The 18,055-nt window shown below is 41.4% G+C and overlaps 2 protein-coding genes and 3 non-coding genes across 5 annotated transcripts; 1 reads left to right on the top strand and 4 right to left on the bottom strand.

Moving 5' to 3' along the window:
- LOC101468937 (signal-transducing adaptor protein 1) lies at positions 1-8,521 on the top strand. The gene is made up of 10 exons (XM_004545501.4): positions 1-355; positions 2,437-2,508; positions 2,664-2,780; positions 2,954-3,010; positions 3,645-3,817; positions 3,961-4,092; positions 4,581-4,650; positions 6,785-6,887; positions 6,958-7,134; positions 7,245-8,521. The coding sequence occupies exons 1-10, from the start codon at positions 254-256 to the stop codon at positions 7,361-7,363; spliced, it is 1,122 nt and encodes a 373-aa protein (XP_004545558.2). The 5' UTR covers positions 1-253; the 3' UTR covers positions 7,364-8,521.
- Positions 4,903-4,975, bottom strand: trnaf-gaa (transfer RNA phenylalanine (anticodon GAA)). The gene has a single exon. It is a non-coding gene; the product is annotated as a tRNA-Phe (tRNA).
- Positions 5,253-5,325, bottom strand: trnaf-gaa (transfer RNA phenylalanine (anticodon GAA)). Its single transcript has one exon. It is a non-coding gene; the product is annotated as a tRNA-Phe (tRNA).
- On the bottom strand, positions 6,196-6,269 carry trnaf-gaa (transfer RNA phenylalanine (anticodon GAA)). The gene has a single exon. It is a non-coding gene; the product is annotated as a tRNA-Phe (tRNA).
- On the bottom strand, positions 8,520-17,987 carry ankrd13d (ankyrin repeat domain 13 family, member D). Its single transcript, XM_004545500.4, has 16 exons — positions 17,085-17,987; positions 16,837-16,972; positions 16,626-16,750; positions 16,353-16,398; positions 15,924-16,067; positions 15,480-15,669; positions 15,251-15,317; positions 15,016-15,097; positions 14,433-14,494; positions 14,189-14,319; positions 13,950-14,107; positions 13,411-13,524; positions 13,133-13,305; positions 12,769-12,848; positions 11,661-11,894; positions 8,520-9,056 (listed from the first exon to the last, which is right to left on the bottom strand). Exons 1-16 carry the CDS (start codon positions 17,166-17,168, stop codon positions 8,993-8,995), a joined length of 1,890 nt encoding a protein of 629 aa, XP_004545557.1. The 5' UTR covers positions 17,169-17,987; the 3' UTR covers positions 8,520-8,992.
- Between the last annotated feature and the right edge of the window lie 68 nt (positions 17,988-18,055).

The following is an 18,055-nucleotide window of genomic DNA, read 5'->3' as shown; positions in this document are numbered from 1 at the left end:
GACAGTGCTGAGGCTGAAGTTGGGGGAAAGAAAGGCTTATCTTTGTACATTTATGGCCTCGTGATCAAAACTCTCATATTCTGGACGCCTAGTCTCAATTCATACCCGTTATCAGAGCCTCATAAGGAAACAAAATCAGAACAAAGCTTTTCCAGGACTCAGCAGTTCGCCCTTGACTAGTGACTGCACTGTAAGACATAAGCTGAGCCAAACCAGGGCAGAAGAAGACGTTGACTTGAGAGACTACTGGACAATGTCAGTGCCCCCCAGAGTTGTCCACAAGAGGAGGGAGACGATCACAGCCCTGCCTCTCTACTACTCCGGACACCTGCTGAAGAAACACAGTAAAGACAAGGTAAGAACGAATATGGGGAATAAACATGAGGAAATGTAAATAATTAAGACCAAACAAACCAAACAAAAGCTGCAAAAGTGTAACAAAAGTAAGGACTTATAATGGAGAATTAGCTTTGTCGGCCTGTTACTAAATCACTTACTGACCGACAGTATTTTAATGCTGTAGGTCAGAGAGTTGGGTCTTACTGCACTGCACTGTAATGTTGGTTGCTGAGTACAAGCTACATATCTGATTATTAATCCGCTAGATTACATAAATTTGTGTAGCATAATCTGATTACTCTTGGACTACTTTAAAAAGTGGAGACAAAGCAAAGGGAGACTGCGGCACCCACGGTGTGGGACGGAGAGATTTCGCAGGTCTTTCCTCCCCACTGCTGTCAGACTCCATAATAAAGACTTTAACTGATCAAGCACACACATCCATACATATGCAATAATACTAAGTGCAATAATCCTTTCTGTCATCGTTGTATTTTTACTCAGTTGTATATAGTATTTGTATTTGTATTCTATTTTTATCTTATTGTATATTTATTTTATTTTATTCTACTGTATATAGTATTTTATTTTATTCTATTCTGTACAGTTGTGTACTGTATTTATTCTTATTGTATTCTAATTTTTGCCTCATAACTTTTGCACTGTCCACTTCCTGCTGTGACAAAACAAATTTCCCACGTGTGGGACTAATAAAGGTTATCTTATCTTATCTTATCTTAATTTTGTGTTACTCAACATCAAAAAACATAAAAATGTTTTATGTCTGTACTCTTCATGCAGTCATGACTTTCAGCAGACACACAGTGCTGTGGTACACATAAACTATGTAGGACACATTTTTATGAGATTGTTTTATTGGTTATCGAAAAGGTTTTATAACTGTAAAATATTTTAATGGCATGAAAAATGTAGAGAAGCAATTTTTGACATTATTATTCAAATGTAATCTGGGCTGACTGTAGTTGTTTCAATCTGACGTAAACTGTTACTGCCTTATTGTGGAGAGGGGACTAAATTTAACCACCTTTTATCACCGGTGAGTGAGTAGCTCGGCTCTGACGGTGCATCATATTTTATAATGGTAATCCTACAATAAATATACAAGACATAGAGGTCTGTATATAAATACCTCATCTGTAAATTATCTTACAGCCTTTAGATACGTGTAAATACAATCATGTGACAAAGAGCATTTTTGAAAAAGCTACATCCTTACTGTTTCCACAGGAGTTAAGAGGGTAAGAGGCAGCCATGGGCCGTTAATCAAATGTACTTGATGAACTGATCACCAGCAAGAGTTTTAGCAGTTTGCTAGTCTGGACCATTCTGGTGTGTTTTAAGACAATCTACCCAGGGTCGATGTCTCATCAAGATCAGAAAAATTTCAACAACAACCAAGAGCTACATTTCAGACTCTACAGGCCTCAGTTAGCGTGTTAAATGTTAAAGTTTACACCAGAACAGTTAGAAAAAGACTGAACAAGTAGTGCATTTTTGGAAGGGTTGCCAGCAGAAAGCCTCTGTTCTCACTAAAGCAAACATGGCAGCACAGCTTTGATCCGCAAGGTTGCATCTGAACAAACCACGAGACTTCTGAAACATTGTCCTTTAGACAGATGAGACCAAAGTAGAAATGTTTGGAGATAATGTACAGCAACACGTTTGGAAAAAACAAACACAACATATCAGCACAAACACCTGATACCGATTGCAAACATGGCGGTAAAGGTATCTGCAAAGTTCACAGGCCCTGTGAACTTTGCAGATACTGAGTTGACTGTGAATCTCTCTGTATACTAAATATACAAATGTGAGGCCATCTGTCTGACAGCTAAAACGTGGCAAAAGTGGGTCATGCAACTACACAATGGAGAGCACCAAATCTACTAAAGAATGGCTGAAAAGAGAAAAGAATCAAGGTGCTGCAGTAGCTCAGTCAAAGTCCAGATAGCAACTAGATACCGAATCAGGAAGTGTGCATAGTTTTCCACATGACTGCGTAGCTGAAAAACTGAAACAGGTCAAGTGTAAGTAGTTTAAGTGTGATGCCTGATATGTTCATCAAATGACTTTCAGGATTTCAAGAAATACTATGGAGAGCTCCGTGGGTGTTCGCTGTTTCTGTACAAGGATGACACACAGGATACCGTAAGCAAACACCTATGCTTGTTCACATTGTGCGCTTGACTTAATCACTGAATCATCTTTTGAAAATATGTGGAGTGTTTAATTCCAAGAATTAGGAAGTAGCTTTGAGGGGCAATAAGGAAGTGCTGGGAGCACTGACCTGATTTTTTTCTCAGTATACAGAGAAGTTGGACCTGGACCAGCTGAAGTCGATGGAGTCAGACTCTCCATATCAGAAGAAGGAACCCACTGTGTTCACTCTCAGCCTCAGCACAGAGAAGGTGCAACTTAAGGTCTGTTGTGATAAAACTCACTTCAAATGATCCAATTACATCTAATATCTAATCTTATAATTAATCACTGGATGGATCAATACTATACATCGCACCAGCTTTTTATCAACTGTGTGTGTGTGTGTGTGTGTGTGTGTGTGTGTGTGTGTGTGTGTGTGTGTGTGTGTGTGTAGATGGACAGTGCAGACATGGGAGAGGTGTGGAGGGGTTTCATCCTGACTGTGGTCAAGGTGAGCAAACACACGCCGATCTAATTGATTCAGCACAATTATTTCCATTTATACAGGATATTACACACACACAGTGATGTAGACAGTGGTATTTAAATAATGTTCACCTGGTACAGATAAAGTCTGAAGTCCTTCGCATTATTACTGCACAGCAGAAATCGAGACCCAGGCAACATTTTTCTGTTCAGTGATGATGACCCTCAGTTTCTTGTTTGTAGCTGAACGCCTGGTGTTGTCTTTTGTGATTGGATGTGTTGTGCATTCAAAGATGCTCTTCTACCTTAGTTGAAATGAGCCGTCAGGTATATGGTAAAATCCCAAAAGATCAGCAGTTTCTGAAATAATCAGACCTGCCAATTCAGCACCAACAGCAAAGGCCGAGTCACTTAAATCACCTTTTTTCTTTCTCAGTTTGAACTTCACCAGGTTACCTTGACGGTGTCCACATGCCTAAAATGTGCTGAGTTGCTGCCATTTGATTGACTGATTAGATATTGGTGTAAATGAGCAAGGTGCCAGATAAAGTGGCCAGTGAATAAACGTTTATATATTTTTAAAATATATCAGGATATATTTTTGAACATGTTACAGATGATCTGAATGGTACTGAGGTCGAGCTCGTGTTTCCTTGCAGAAGGAGCTTCCCAGTAAGCTGCAGCTGATGCCTGGCCAGGTGTTACAGCTGAAGGAGGTTCTCACTCAGGAAATAAAAAGAAAATCCCCATCGTCACGTCCACCGCTCCCACCTCGACCAGGTTTCCTCTCAGGCCCGCCATCCAAAGACAAATTGAGCTCTGAGATTGCTGAGTAAGCACTGTCTGCTGTTTGTGTAAACACTGATCATTTGTAGGTTCAGAAAATTCTCAGATAGACTTTAAAAAGTGCTTCAAAACAGTTAAAATACAATAAAATAGAAGTGTGCCTCCTTGTTTTTCCTTTGAATCCTGTAGGTGTTTCTTTGATGTGACTCGAAAGGAGGCTGAGAAGATGCTAGAGGAAAACCCAGAGTGTGGAAGCATCATCCTTCGCCCGTCCACCATGCCCAACAACTACGCCTTGACCCTCAGACAAGTGTCATCCAGGTCTGCTAATCTATTCAAACCTCTGATATACACCACTGAATGCAGAATACCTGCTCATAAATGACTATTGAATTTTGACCATTAATCTTTTTGTATTATAAATTTTCTCCTGTACTGACTGATTTCATCAGCACATCAGCTATAAATGTCTTGTTTTATATCTCTTACAATAATATATATTACTGAGTTTTAGAACTATTTCAATATTGTTCCTGCTAATTTCGTAATGTAACGTGAGTTTGAGTGCTTTGAAAGATGCCAACAAACAATTTATTCACCTTATTATTATTATTACTGGTAAGTCTGACACATTGACACAGAGAATGAAGTGTTCACCAGGAACTAACTGGCGATAAAAACAGTATTGAGTGGGACAGACAGAAAGTGGAACGTAATATGAACTTTGCTCAGTGAAAGCCCATTGAGCAAAAACACACTGTGAAGAATTTAACTGTAATATAATCATCACAACGTTTCTTCTGTTTCAGCGGGCCTGTAATGAAGAATTACAGAGTGACCCAAATAAACGCCGGATTTGTCATTGAACTGGAGACACCAGTAAGTCCTTACAGGCTCTCACAGCTTCTCACCAATCAGAATATATTTCAGCTAAAGGACACATTTACACATAAAGTTCCTTCAAAGCCACAGGAGCACAAGTGATTCAAAGAAGAATCATGAGCGTGTAGTGAGTGAAATTAGAGGCGGACAGATCAATCGTGTTGTTAACGATACTGGTTTTGGATCAACACTTTAGTAAGTTGTTTGGAGACATTTACCTGATGGCATTAACACATAATCAAAACACAATGCCGAAACCCGGGATTGAACCAGGGACCTTCAGATCTTCAGTCTGACGCTCTCCCAGCTGAGCTATTTCGGCAACAAACATGTTCAGCAGAAGGACCTATGTGTTCGCCTCACTTGAACAAACCTCAGGCTAGTTTTAAGTCACGATCCATGCCTAGAAACTCACAGGAAAAACAATTAAAATGGGATTAACTTCAGATGAAACCAGATTTTTTTACTGGGGCAACCCACATACACAATTCTGTTCAGGTTCATGGATGTAGAGGAGGACATGCAGAGGGTTGGTGTTGCAGAAAAATACTGTAGTTCACCTTTTCTAAAGATTTATTAATCAGTTAATCAAAGCACAATGCCGAAACCCGGGATTGAACCAGGGACCTTCAGATCTTCAGTCTGACGCTCTCCCAACTGAGCTATTTCGGCACTGGCGTGCCATTATGATGCATGCTCAATCATCCAGGTAAGTAAATCTCCAAAAGTTGATTCTGTTCATCTAGACGTAGCGTTTTGTGGGAGAAATGTTTCATCACTCATCCAAGTGACTTCTTCAGTCTCAGCTGACTGCAGGTTTCCCCAATCTTATAAACAGTACATTTGCATGGTTTCAGTCATTATGTAATGTAATGTTTATAAGATTGGGGAAACCTGCAGTCAGCTGAGACTGAAGAAGTCACTTGGATGAGTGATGAAACGATTCTCCCACAAAACGTCACGTTCATATGAACAGAATCAACTTTTGGAGAGCACTGGAGTATCACCAAGCATCCATGACTTGCACCAAAAAAGGCAAGTGATTCAGTAACTGACATCACCCAGGTGCTGCTGACCAACAGAGTGCCAGTGGAAACTGTACAACTGTTAGCACAAAGACAGAGGAAGAGGAAAAAGGGAAGGCATATGAGGAGGGAGCAAGAGAGAAGGAAAGGCAGGAGTGTACATATGTGCAAATGCATTTCTCTTACTAAACCATTTACTGGTTAAATAAGGGGAAATAAACAGACTTTTCAACAGCATAAGATTAATTGCCAAGAACTACTGTTCCAATAAAGAAATTATTGATCAAACACGAATGTCCTTACTTTCTGTGCCAAGTAATTTTAACTGAGTAAATGACTTGAATTTGGTAGTCATGTGGGAGAGCACCAGACTGAACATCTGCTAAGAGGGCAGTATGTCCTCTCAGGCTTTTTTTTAAACATTTAACCATTTTAGATACAGGTCAGATTTAAAAGGCAGAGGTTGTGGTTCAGTTTTATTAGGCCATTATCATCCTTTCTCTGATTAAATGTATAATGCCGAAACCTGGGATTGAACCAGGGGGCCTTCAGATCTTCAGTCTGACGCTCTCCCAACTAAGCTATTTCGGCAATGCACTACACATGGAGAATGAGAGAGAGCACTGTGACCCGTCACCTGACCAAAACAGTCAAATAATTTCAACATTATCAGTTGTTGATCAAATGATGACCAAAAACTCATATATAAAAGCAAAATGCACTTACAGAAAGGACACAGGATTAATAAATGCTGCAGAAAATCATTATGTGATTTATTGCATAGAGCAATAAAACTGCAGAGCTAATAAAGACTGAAGATCTGAGGGTCCTAGGTTCAAGTCCAGGTTTTGGCAATGTAGTACATTTCTGTGGAGCACAAAGTTCAGATTATTGCCAGTTTGCAAGTCTCAGCAGAACAGTGAAGCTTTACAGTGTTAAACAGGCCGCCTGTAATTATCGTTGTTTTATTATTATTTTATAAGCTGTAGAAGTGTCATAAAATCTGCTGTCTGTAATAGAGGAATGACAGATACTTCTGATAAATCAAAGGGGAGCATCATTAACCGAGTCTATCTTTGGCTTTTTTTTTCACACGTCCTCTGTAGGTGACCGTCAGCTCCCTGAAGGATGTTCTAAAATACTTCATTGAAAAAACTGAGTATCGGCTTTGTCCTTTCATTCCATCTCAGCCCTATGACACTTTGATCGGTGAGAGTACTGCTTTTAAAAATGGTTACAGTGAAGTGGGCAACTCCTAACCACCGATTGTGTTCAATAGAGGCATCACCAGCTCCCAAGTGCCTCAACACAACCGCACGTGCACCTAAACCACTACCAAAGGCACAAGTGCCCCCTATGCTGCGGTCACGGACCAAAGAGGAGATTCTGCCAAACAAGCCTGATGAGGGAGAATATGTCATTCCTGATGATCCCAATGACTCCAGCCTGAATCTAGGTGAGCAGAGTGAATGTTGATTTAAAAACAAAACAAACAAGCGAACGGGCAGAAATCAAGGCAAATGTAAGAGCAAGTCTAAATGACTTGAATGCTTTTGTTTAAACCAGCTCAGTTGGATGATGAGCTCAGGAGAGCCCTAAAACAACGGAGAGAAAACATCTATGTTTCGACTGATGAGAAAGTCTCCCCTTATGAAACAAAACTGAATGGAAAAACAACGATCTAACACGGCACAGTGGACGACCGAGAAACCGACAGCGTGAAGTAGGGACTGGTGTAACCTGACAAGTATAACGTAAAACTTTTACCTACAGCTCAGAGATCACAATGTTCACGGTGAAAATGGCTAAATTCTGCTTTATTGAAACGAAATTTATACATTTTTCTCCAAGATGGGAGAGTTTGGACCGTTGCTTAAATATTGTGACCAAATGAGCGGACGGTGCTAGATGATCAAAAGGATTTCTGTGTTTATTTCAGTGACCACTAATATCTGCATCCGTCATTGCAATCCAGCTGAGGGGTGTCAATAAAAAAGCTGAACATTTCATCCCGTAGTCAGTCCCAAAAACTTTGTAAAAGATTAAATGTTTGTTCAAATCTTTGTACCTGTGGATGGATCCGTATTGGAACTTTTACACTGAGGGTTCACCAAAGTAATCAACCCCCTCGGGAACTTGGATGTTAATGAATGAAAAGTCATGCCCTGGATGTTTAGACTGGGCTGAGGGCGGCCATCAGCGACACCGCTACAGCTAAAGTAATAATACCAGAAGCAGGAGGGTCTGAACATGAGGATGAAACATGTTTGAGAGCCCGAGAATATTTTTAAAAAGCTTGGCCAATGCTAGATAAGATTTTCACATTGCAGAGTTGTAAGATTATCAGTGAAGGTCTTTAATATGTTCTTGATGAAAGATTGTTTACATGTGCAACGTTGCATCACTGTACTCCATTTTTGTATTTTTCATAAGTTTTGTAAGAGTGAGCTTAAACGCTGTCACTGGGGTTGAATATGATTCCAACTCTGCTGAGTGCTTTCTTGCTTTACTGATTGATTGATGACTATTTTCACAATACAAAAGTGATGACTCTGATGTCAAAAATCTCACGTAGGTGAAAACAATCAACTGCCAAAGTAACATGAATAGGTTTTGCAGATTAGCTTTGGTTTTTGTCTCAGCTTCTGCCTGTTATTCATGTTTAAATGTGTAAAAAAAAAAAAGAGAAAAGAAACAAAAGAAACAAAAGCTTAAAGCACTGTTGTTTATTTCGGATCAATGTATAATTAAATTGTAAATATAGAAAACTGATGTTTCTTCTTATTCTTTATTAATAAATTAAAAACAAACAAACAAAAAAAACCCACAGACACAATCCAGGATCATTGTTATTTTTTTTTATTTTCCACACACAGGAGTAAGCCAACATAAACTTTTGAAATGTTATAGTTTTATAAGTTATTCCATTAAGATTGCACTTTATTTTATTTTTTATCTTTATTGTGGATCATGTTATAGGTTTAAAGTTTAAGGATCATTCATTACTCAGTAAAGACAGCAAGACTGTGAAAAATATTCAATAAAAAAGAAAACCAAACACACTATCCCTTTTCGTCTCACTCCTTCACTATAGTGTTTATTTTTTGTTGTTTTTTAAGAGTAGCGGTCTCTTCCTGTTTCACATTTCTTATATTCAGGTCCTTTACACTCTGTTGTAGCAGCCTTCGTGTGAGAAATACAAATAAAATGTCTGTAATAAGTTAACATCTCAGGATTTAAAAAATAAAACAGAATAAATAAGATGATTGTTCCCTAATGTAGACCTGCCTCCGCCTGCCCTTGTCGGTGTTACATTACTTTTCGGTGAGTGACAGCTGCAGGATCCTCTCCAGCTCCTCCTCCTCCTCCTTACGCTTCCTGTAGCAAAATAAGAAGTTCATCTGTCAGAACACTGACAGCATCATCACTTTAAGATGACTTTCTTCACAGGTTTAAGGCATCTGAAAAGCTGTTCGGATCGTGTTATAAGTGTAATCTGAAGGTGAAGTGTCTTGCCCAAGGACACAACGACCGAGACTGTCCGAGCCAGGGCTCGAACCGGCAAACTTCCGGTTACAAGACGAACTGCCAACTCTTTAAGCCACGATCGCCCGATAGTGTGTTAAAGTAGTGTTAAATGTAAAGTGGTGTATTTGATATCCCCGTGTAGGTGTTCCTGCATCATCTTAACCCTTCAAAGCATGAATCACAAAATAATTGTCAGAAAATTCCAATTTTTTAACAACAGAGTATTTGGTGAATCTTCTGATGAAATTTAAAAAACATGAAATATTAATTTGCATATATGAGTTAAAATTTGTATCATATTTTATAATATTTTTTGCAATTTATTCCATACAAATATCTCCTGCAGTTTATTTGGGTTTTTCAGGGGGTGGGGTTAGGGAAGGGAGATCACACTTGTGATGTAATCTCAAAAACTCACTTAACAAATATGATTTGGCTTTAAAGGGATCAAGCACATTGTTGTGATGTCATAGCTTTGCAATGTGGGAGTGGGGGGTTTGTTTATATTAAGTTTTCCTCCACAACAAACAGTAAACATTTTAACTCTTTTCTTTAATCAGTTTGTACAAAAGAACATTATCAACTTAGGTTTGCCATTAGCCAAATTTAGGTTACTCGTGTTTTAAAAGCATTAACTTCTTGGCTAATGCTGACTGAATGCTCCCTGGCCATTTGCGATGCTGATCCTGGAGCAACATTAGTATTGATGATGCAGGAACAACACCAACACACCAAAAGATTGAACAAATGTGGCTTGTTTGGAAGGACTGAAAGAAGAAAGCCTCCTCTCTCTAAAAAGCACATGGCAGTACAGCTTGGGTTTGCAAAGCTGCATCTGAACAAAGACTTTTGGAACAATGTCCTTTGGACAGACGAGTGGTGATGATCTGGGCTTGCTTTGCAGTCACAGGGCCAGGGCACCTTGTTGTCATTGAGTGGACTATGAACTCCTCTGTATACCAAAGTATTCTAGAGTCAAATGTGAGGCCATCTGTCACAACAGAATGGCTGACTCAACCTGATTGAAATGCTGTGGTAGGGCATTAAGAGAAACCCTGCGAACCTCGATGAACTGAAGCAATGCCGTAAAGAAGCGTGACGTGAGAGACTGATGTAGAAAATAATTAAGTCAAGTTATTTATACTGAAAGGTGTTTCTACAAGCTTCTCAATCACATGGTGTACTCCGTTTCTCACAGGACCATAGCTGAAAAAAAAAGTTGTCAATCTAAGAAAACTGCACAGTTCTTGCTGAAGCGCGCATGAATTATGAAAATCAAGAAATTTACTAATAAAAATGAATTTTTTGTTGAACAGGTGAATGTATTTAATCAGGTTACCACCCAAACGAAAGGCACCAAAAGCAACGTGACTTCACACCGAATTTGCAGCTCATTACCATCTGACACAAAGGAGGATGGAAGAGTAACTCACTGCTAAATGTGCATTAACTCACCAGAGATGACTGAGGATGACCGACTGAAAACAATACACGAGTCTGAGTCGTTGTGAGTCCTAATCTGGGTCAGAATTTTTTAATTTTCACCTTTATTTCATAAAATTGTGTCCGTAGAAGTTCACAAGACTGCAGAATGAGAAGTGACCCCCCACAGCCCCCCACTGTTTTGCTCATTCAGTGGACTGAACCTTTCACTTCGGGCATTTAGCATCTGCTGAAATCCCTCGTGCTTCATAAAGACACTTTTAAACTGCCTGTATAGCTAGTAGTTTGCAGGTTCAATCGGGCCTCTTTGACAGCAGCTGAACTATGAGCCGCCATTAACACCAGAAATAATTAGACCGCTACAGCTGAAGGCTGATATAGTTATAATAACATCAGATAAACTACTTTGCTATTTGGCTATGATAGCACTGGGTAGCATTAATGGGGTGCTGACAAGCAGTATTTTATCCCTCATTATCTTCCTCTCCTTTTTTTCATATTTTATTTTTCAAGCTTAAAACATTTTTAATGTTTCCAGCCACGTGAGAGCAAGGAAACTTGTCTGCAGTGTCCCCCGCCTCTAGCCCAGTGACAGATGGATAACCCTGAATTAGATACGTGGTTATGAAAAAGGGTGGTTAGATGAATGGATGAATCCATCTGAATCCAACTGCTTCCCTAAGCAGGGAATAATTTGTCAGCATCATTTGTTTTTTGAGAGATTTTTGACAGCTAAAGTGTCGCAGTTGTTGTTTGTCACACCATGCTGCCAAAATATGAGTTTGAGATGAAAGAGCAGAGGGCGGCACTCTCTGTGTGCACACTCCATTAAATTAAAACAAAAATAAAAAAGATGACTAATACTTTGTAAGCTCTACAAATTCTAGCAGGTGTGAGAGGTTTTTTGTTTGTTTGTTGTCGTTTCTTCCTTCTGTCTAACAATTATAGGTCATATAAACCCACAATTTCAGAAATGACTCATTTCCTCATCCATCTCGTCTCCACTCCCACCTGTCTATCTCCTCCTGCTCCCTGCAGGACAGCTCCATGGCAATCCGCAGCTGCTCGTCGAAGCTGGTCGCCACACCGTAGTGTGCGGATAAGCGCGGATCGGTCACTGTGCTGTAGGAGAGCGGGGAGTTGGCGGTGGGGTCCAACGGAGAGACAGAAGAGGGCTGGCTGGGGTCGGCCATCTCCTCTCCCTCTCTGCTGGCCAGTGAGATGGACAGAGACTCCTGGATCGCCCTGAGATGGGAGAGAAATGAGGACACCGTTAAATAACGACGGGTCTCTTAACAGGAGACTTTTCAAGCTGCGCTTCATTACAGGATAAATTTAAGCTGGTGCTCTCAGGAGAAGGTGGGAAGAAAAAGCTCATCACTGAACTCTATTTAGAAATGTGTAATTAAGTCACTTCACAAGCCAGGGATTTCCCTACATAACAACAAGGAAGATAAGTTAAAACTGTCTGATTTTTCTTTACAGTAACAACTACAAGAGAGTTTGTGAGGTCATAACCTTTTAACCAGACATGTCAAAAGGTGAGTGAAAAGTATATGATCAGTGCCATTTGTTTCCATTGTGAAGAGGAGGAGCACTGGCAAGAAAAAGAGCCTGTTAAATTTGGTTGCAGAGGTGTTATCACTTTCTTAGAAAGTGTAAGTATTAAAGTTTAATACCAGAGAAAACATATGGAGGATATCTACCTGCATGTCCTCATATCTCTGGCTGTTTTCTGAAGCTTTCATTCAGGCATAAAACCTTTAACTAGTGTGAGCAGCGTGAAAGTGTCCGTGAACTGAAGCTGGGCCTGGCAGCTGATCAGTGTTGCATACGATTTAGACAGACTGACTGAGATAGCAGACGTTTCGTCTCATCATTTCATTTGCAGAACAAACAAAAGTCAGAATGTCCAGCCAACAGTCCACGGACCAGTCATTAACATGTGTTGCATAGATGAGTGACTCAGCTGCCAGGTTTATGCTCCTCTCTGTCAAACACGACAATCTGGAAACAGTCCTTAGGTGTGTTGTGTGCCATCTCAGAACGTTTGAAGTAATTATTAAGGACATGGCCAGTTTAAGAAAAGAAGATGGGTAAAGCCTGAGGATAAGCTCACCTCTCCAGCTGAGAGTCTTCCTCGTACAGGGGAGACTGTGGCACCGGACGGCTGTTGGTGAGGGCCTCCCAGATGGTCACCTGAAAACCAGACACAAGGGTTACACCTGGCTTTAGATTTAAGGACAACCTACACAGAGACTGTGCTGAGCTTTTAAATAATTCACAGTGGAATGAGTTTGAGATGATAAAAACACTGTAACAGTATTATGACCCGAGACCCTTTGTTTTTTAAAAGGTGCTGTAAAACGTCACATGAGAAGGGCAAATTAATAAACTGAGAGAAAATTTAAAAAAACCCCAGAAAAGTCTTGAAAGGAAAAGAAGAACAAGGCTCTGTGACCCAGAAGGGGATTTGTTCTGACCTGGTCGCTCTCTGTGCCGGCGTCCAGCAGGCTCTGCTGAATGGCAAACTGCAGCAGGTTGTCATCCTCGTCCCTCATTGGCTCGCTGCGGCCCGGACCGAGAGTGGTGTAGTCGGGAGGGGGCTCAAACACTGAGGGGTCCACCTCACAGTGGAAGGGAGGAGTGGCCTGACCTGTGATATGAGAAAGTACATGATAATAACAATGATAATGATTACATGTCAATTTAAAGTCATGTAAAGGTATCAGGTACCACTAAATGTTAGGTCAGTAGTTACCAGCTTCTCCGGGGCTCTCTGGTTTGTGAACCGTCACAGAACTGACCGGCTCGTCACAGCCGCACAGGTTGCTGAACGTCACTCTGGCATTCAACACATGAAACAGAGGAATCTCTGAAAGGCAGACGGAGAGTTCAGTCAGACATGAGATGTGGTGGCCAGCAAGGACTTAAACAAAAACATATAAATAAAACTCCTTCCAAACCCACAAAAGGTGATTGGAGGCTCAGAGGTGATTGCATTTCTGGGATCTTCAATATATTTAATATAATTATATACTTCATATAAGCTAGGATTGCACACCCTAAACAAGACAGTTGCCATTTGGATTTAACCAGTTTTGACCGATGATTTGATACATGTGATTTTTACACCCTGGTAAACATAGAAACTAAAGTCTTTGCTCTCTCCTCTTTCATTTATACAGGTGCTTGCTCTTGTTATTGCAAAATAACTACCGTGAGATAATGTCAAGTTGGCAAACTTTCAAAAAGTCTCAAATAGTGCCACTAACAACATATATCTTTAACCACACTCACCTATCTTGACAGGGAAGCCTGGTGGCAGGCGGAGGGTGATGAAGTCACGCAGCTTGGCAAAGTGGGCGTTCGAAATGGCCATGAGGTCTATGATGGGTGTCACTTGCTCGGCCAGGGACAGAGGGTGAGACTCGCTCAACCACAGCGTTGCTTTAAACCTAGAATGGAGGCAGAACAACAAAAAGAGAAATAAGGGTGGTGATGAACATCTGTGCATGGATTTGCGTTGTGTATCTTACCTCTGAACTTTGCTGGTAAGCTCAATGGGGCGTCCAATGTCGCGGCCGTTCAAGTTGAACTCCGGGTTGAAGTATTCCTCAGCTGTGATGGCTGTGGGGTTGTGAGGACTGGCGCACTGGGACACGTTGCTCTAAGAGAAATATGGAAAGGGAGCAGTAAGTAACAGTGTTCATTAAAGGAGACTGAAAGCAGTGTAGGTGGTGTGTGTGTAGATGTTAATGCACGGGCGCTGCTGAGACTTACCCCATTGTGAGCTGTGTGCTGTTCAGCAATCCCCAGGAAAGACTGCAGAGGAGTCTTTGAGCCTGAGTAGGAAGACAAAAAGGAATAAAAAGAGATCACTATAAAAGTGCTACAAAAATCCATTAAAATTTACTCTGTATGGTCTGTTTAAAGTGGACTGTAAATTTCCAGCCCCATATTTTTATTCCAGCACTTTATTAGAGCAGCTCTGCAAGACCCATAGTTCAAAATAGTCCTTATTTATCTTTTACTGTGCCTATGGACTGATGATCTATCTGACATGGAGCATTCTGAGCAGTTAGATGCTTCGGTTTCAATCTCAGAGGGATTACTCATACTTATTATTTAAAACCTTGACCACGTTTAACATGAACATTCACACTTGTAGCAGTGTATATATGACCAGAAACAAGTAAAAGCATAATAAGTCCACTTAAGGAAAGTATCCATGAAGAGCTAATTTTCTAATACAATCAACATTTTATTACAATAAATTGGTGAAAAATCACATTTTTCAGTCTCCACAATCTGTTCAAGATACACACCTCAGTTATGAGGTGTATCTGTGTGTATCCGTTGTTACCTTTGCTTCTCGACTTGTCCTGGTCTGACAGATGTTCTGTCCTTGAACGAGTCACCAGCTCCACATTGGTAGCGCTGTAAACCTATACACAACAACGCACAAAGGAAAAGCACCCGTGAGCATTTTAGTTTGCTTTCAGTCAGGAGTATGAGTGTCTGCCTGTCTAAATTCAAAAGCACAGTTTGAAATAAATAATTAAATACATCTAAAACTAAATGGGCTCACTCGCACTTACCTTAGCTTCATACCCACTGACGACCTCGCTCTTCTCAGAGCGCCAGCCCCAGATTCCAGACTTGTTCCTAAACACACAATGACAAATTAAGTACTCATTGTGCTAATATAATATATATTTCTACATGACTAACTGTGAGGATGCACTCAGAGTTTATGCACGGAAACATGAAAAATGAGATGTGTAGAAATAATTTAAGAATTCTGCGTATATGTATACAGTATGTTACCGCTCAAATGCAATATTGCGAGTGTTGAGGTGCGTGGAGACAATAGGCGATGTGAGTCTCTGGGCTGTGTTCTCTTGAGATGGCTGCATTGCTGCCAGGAGCGAAGGCGCATCACGAGGGGACAACACAAGCGGCTCTGTGTACACGACCTGCTTCTCATGGTCCACCTCCATGACCACTGCCCCATCGTCTGAGAAGAGACGGACAGATAGCACAAACAGCTAGGCTGTGTAATCAGGGTGCATACAAAACTCAATCAAGATACAGGTGCAAGAGGAAAATGACAATAATTCTGACAGAATGAAAGCCATCACAAAGCTAGAAGAACAGAATTGCTTTTTAGTCTTTCAGGGATGGCCTACATCAGCTCAGAATCTATCTATGTTAGTTTCTAAGTTAAAAGGCTTGCATGCTATTGTGGCCTAAGGTGCAAAAAGCGCATACCTCCACCCTTGAAGATATAGCTGCGTCGTCCTTTCAGCCAAGTCATGTGTTCAAAACCCAGGAGTGTGGTGTCCACACGGAGGCAAGAGCCACTCTTCCACACCCGGTAGACATCACTGGGGCACACTTTTGACACCAAGGGCACTGAGATGGAAGTTGAAGAAGATGAGATGCAGTTACAGTGAAGTAGCACTAGAAACAATTTGAATACCTAATGAATAAAAAGCTGGCTGACAATAAAGCTGACAATTTTTGTCTGAATTTATTAACTATCAATGAGAGAATCATATATGCTATAATCTGGTTGGTAGTGATACTCTAATTTTAATCCGCTGAACAACATCTGTTTGCGGCTGTTGTGGGAGCTGTCCAGCTAGTTGTGGTGCTGAAACTGACCTCTGTGGATATGCATTAATGAGCCACACTCACCCCAACTGGTAAACTCCCATTTCATCTCCACATAAAAGTCTCGTGCCTGGAAGACACAGAAGACACTCTTAGATCTTCTCAAGTCGTCTACCGTTTATGCCTTCAGATTCAATACAGCTCAAGAGCTGCTAAAAACATACACTGACACATCAGACTTAAATTCTTCCCCATCAACCTTCAACCAGGCACCAAGGAATTGATGAGGGTTGTCTCAGTTCAACGGGTCAGGTGTAAAACCCAAGAGATTACATTTGTGCAACCAGATGGATCTACCTGTCTTAGTTTGCTGAGCAGCTCGGGAATGCCCGCCAGTCTCTCAGTGGCACGCTTGAAGTCTCTGTACTGAAGCACCAGCTGTACAAGCTCAGGGTCCCCCGTGCTCACTGCCTCCTGCAAGACTGAAACATGCATTTATTTACAGAGGGTGTTTCTCTTTCCCTCAGTAGCCTGAGGGTAGGAAACAGAGAAGCAGCAGAGCACTCACTGGTCCAGCCCTGTGCGTTGCAATGTGTAGGGTCTGCAGAGTGCCTGAGCAGCACCCGGGTTGACTCCAGGTGGCCCAGACACACAGCAAGCTCCAGCGGGGTGCGCCCTCTCGGATCCAAGCGCTCCAGATCCTGCTGCAAAACCAAACACACAAGCAGCAGCAGCATGAGCGCAATGCAGTTCGACATGCCAAAAAAAAACCCCCATCATCAATCACCAGCTCCAAAAAACAAAATCAAGTCTTACCTCTTTCTTCTGTAGCTCTCGATCCAGCTCCAGGTACTGATTGTTCCAAACCAGATAATGCAAAGGAAACGCTTCTTGAGCCATGTTTGACGACCGTTTGAGAGTTAATCAGCAGGAAAGCTACGACTTCTGCAGCGACACCACAGCAGACGGGTGCTGCGCTGATCGGCACCGCTGCTTAGCTAGCTAGCCTCGTTTACAGCAGGGAATTGTAAACTCTGAATGCAAGAGGTGTGTCACCAAGGGGGGAAAACCCTTCCACTCACTAAATATACCAAAGTTGCTAGCGTTAGTCAGCAACTAAACGACTACTGTACCTGCCTATGGAAATTAGTGGGCTGAGTTAGCTAGGCTAACTCAGCCCACTAATTTGTTGTAGTTAACGTTAACTAGCAGCTAGCTGGGCTAACGTTAGCTAACTGGCTAATAACATCATTTCCCTCTCGTTTTGGCGCCTGTGTTCCATTATTCGTAACTGAAGACAGCCTAAAATGCGCCTCAGTGTCCGCTCATTTTTTCCACAGTGTCCTTAAAGTAGTAAAATAGCGGGTGAAATTGCCGGCTGATGGAGTTAGCTAGCTTCTCCCCCGCTGCTGCTACTGCAACCATTCCCCCCTTTCTTATCGCAGGGCTGTCTAAATAACACAAGACACGGCCTTTACTCCGCTTTCACATCCAGGTCCCTCGAGTTGGGGCATCCGAGATGATGCTGGTGACAGTTGATGTCGGGACGGCACTCGTTTCCTGCCAAGCAAACGCCTAATAAAGGCGATTACATCTGTCAGTCTGCTGCGATCCGGTACAAATATTCCTGTGTATTTACAGCCGCAGCGGCAGTTTTCTTTATTATTTATTTATCTAGGCGTCGCTTTATTTCCAGGTTATTGAGAGATGCTGGGTGGAGCCACCGAGGAGTGGATAGATGGTATAAACAGGAAAATACTAGTGATGTAATTGCAGTGCATCTTCCC

The sequence above is a fragment of the Maylandia zebra genome, linkage group LG2 (genome assembly GCF_041146795.1).
Source record: "Maylandia zebra isolate NMK-2024a linkage group LG2, Mzebra_GT3a, whole genome shotgun sequence".
Lineage (NCBI taxonomy): Eukaryota > Metazoa > Chordata > Actinopteri > Cichliformes > Cichlidae > Maylandia > Maylandia zebra.
Note: the sequence above shows the minus strand (reverse complement) of the source record. Positions and strands in the feature narration are given on the sequence as shown.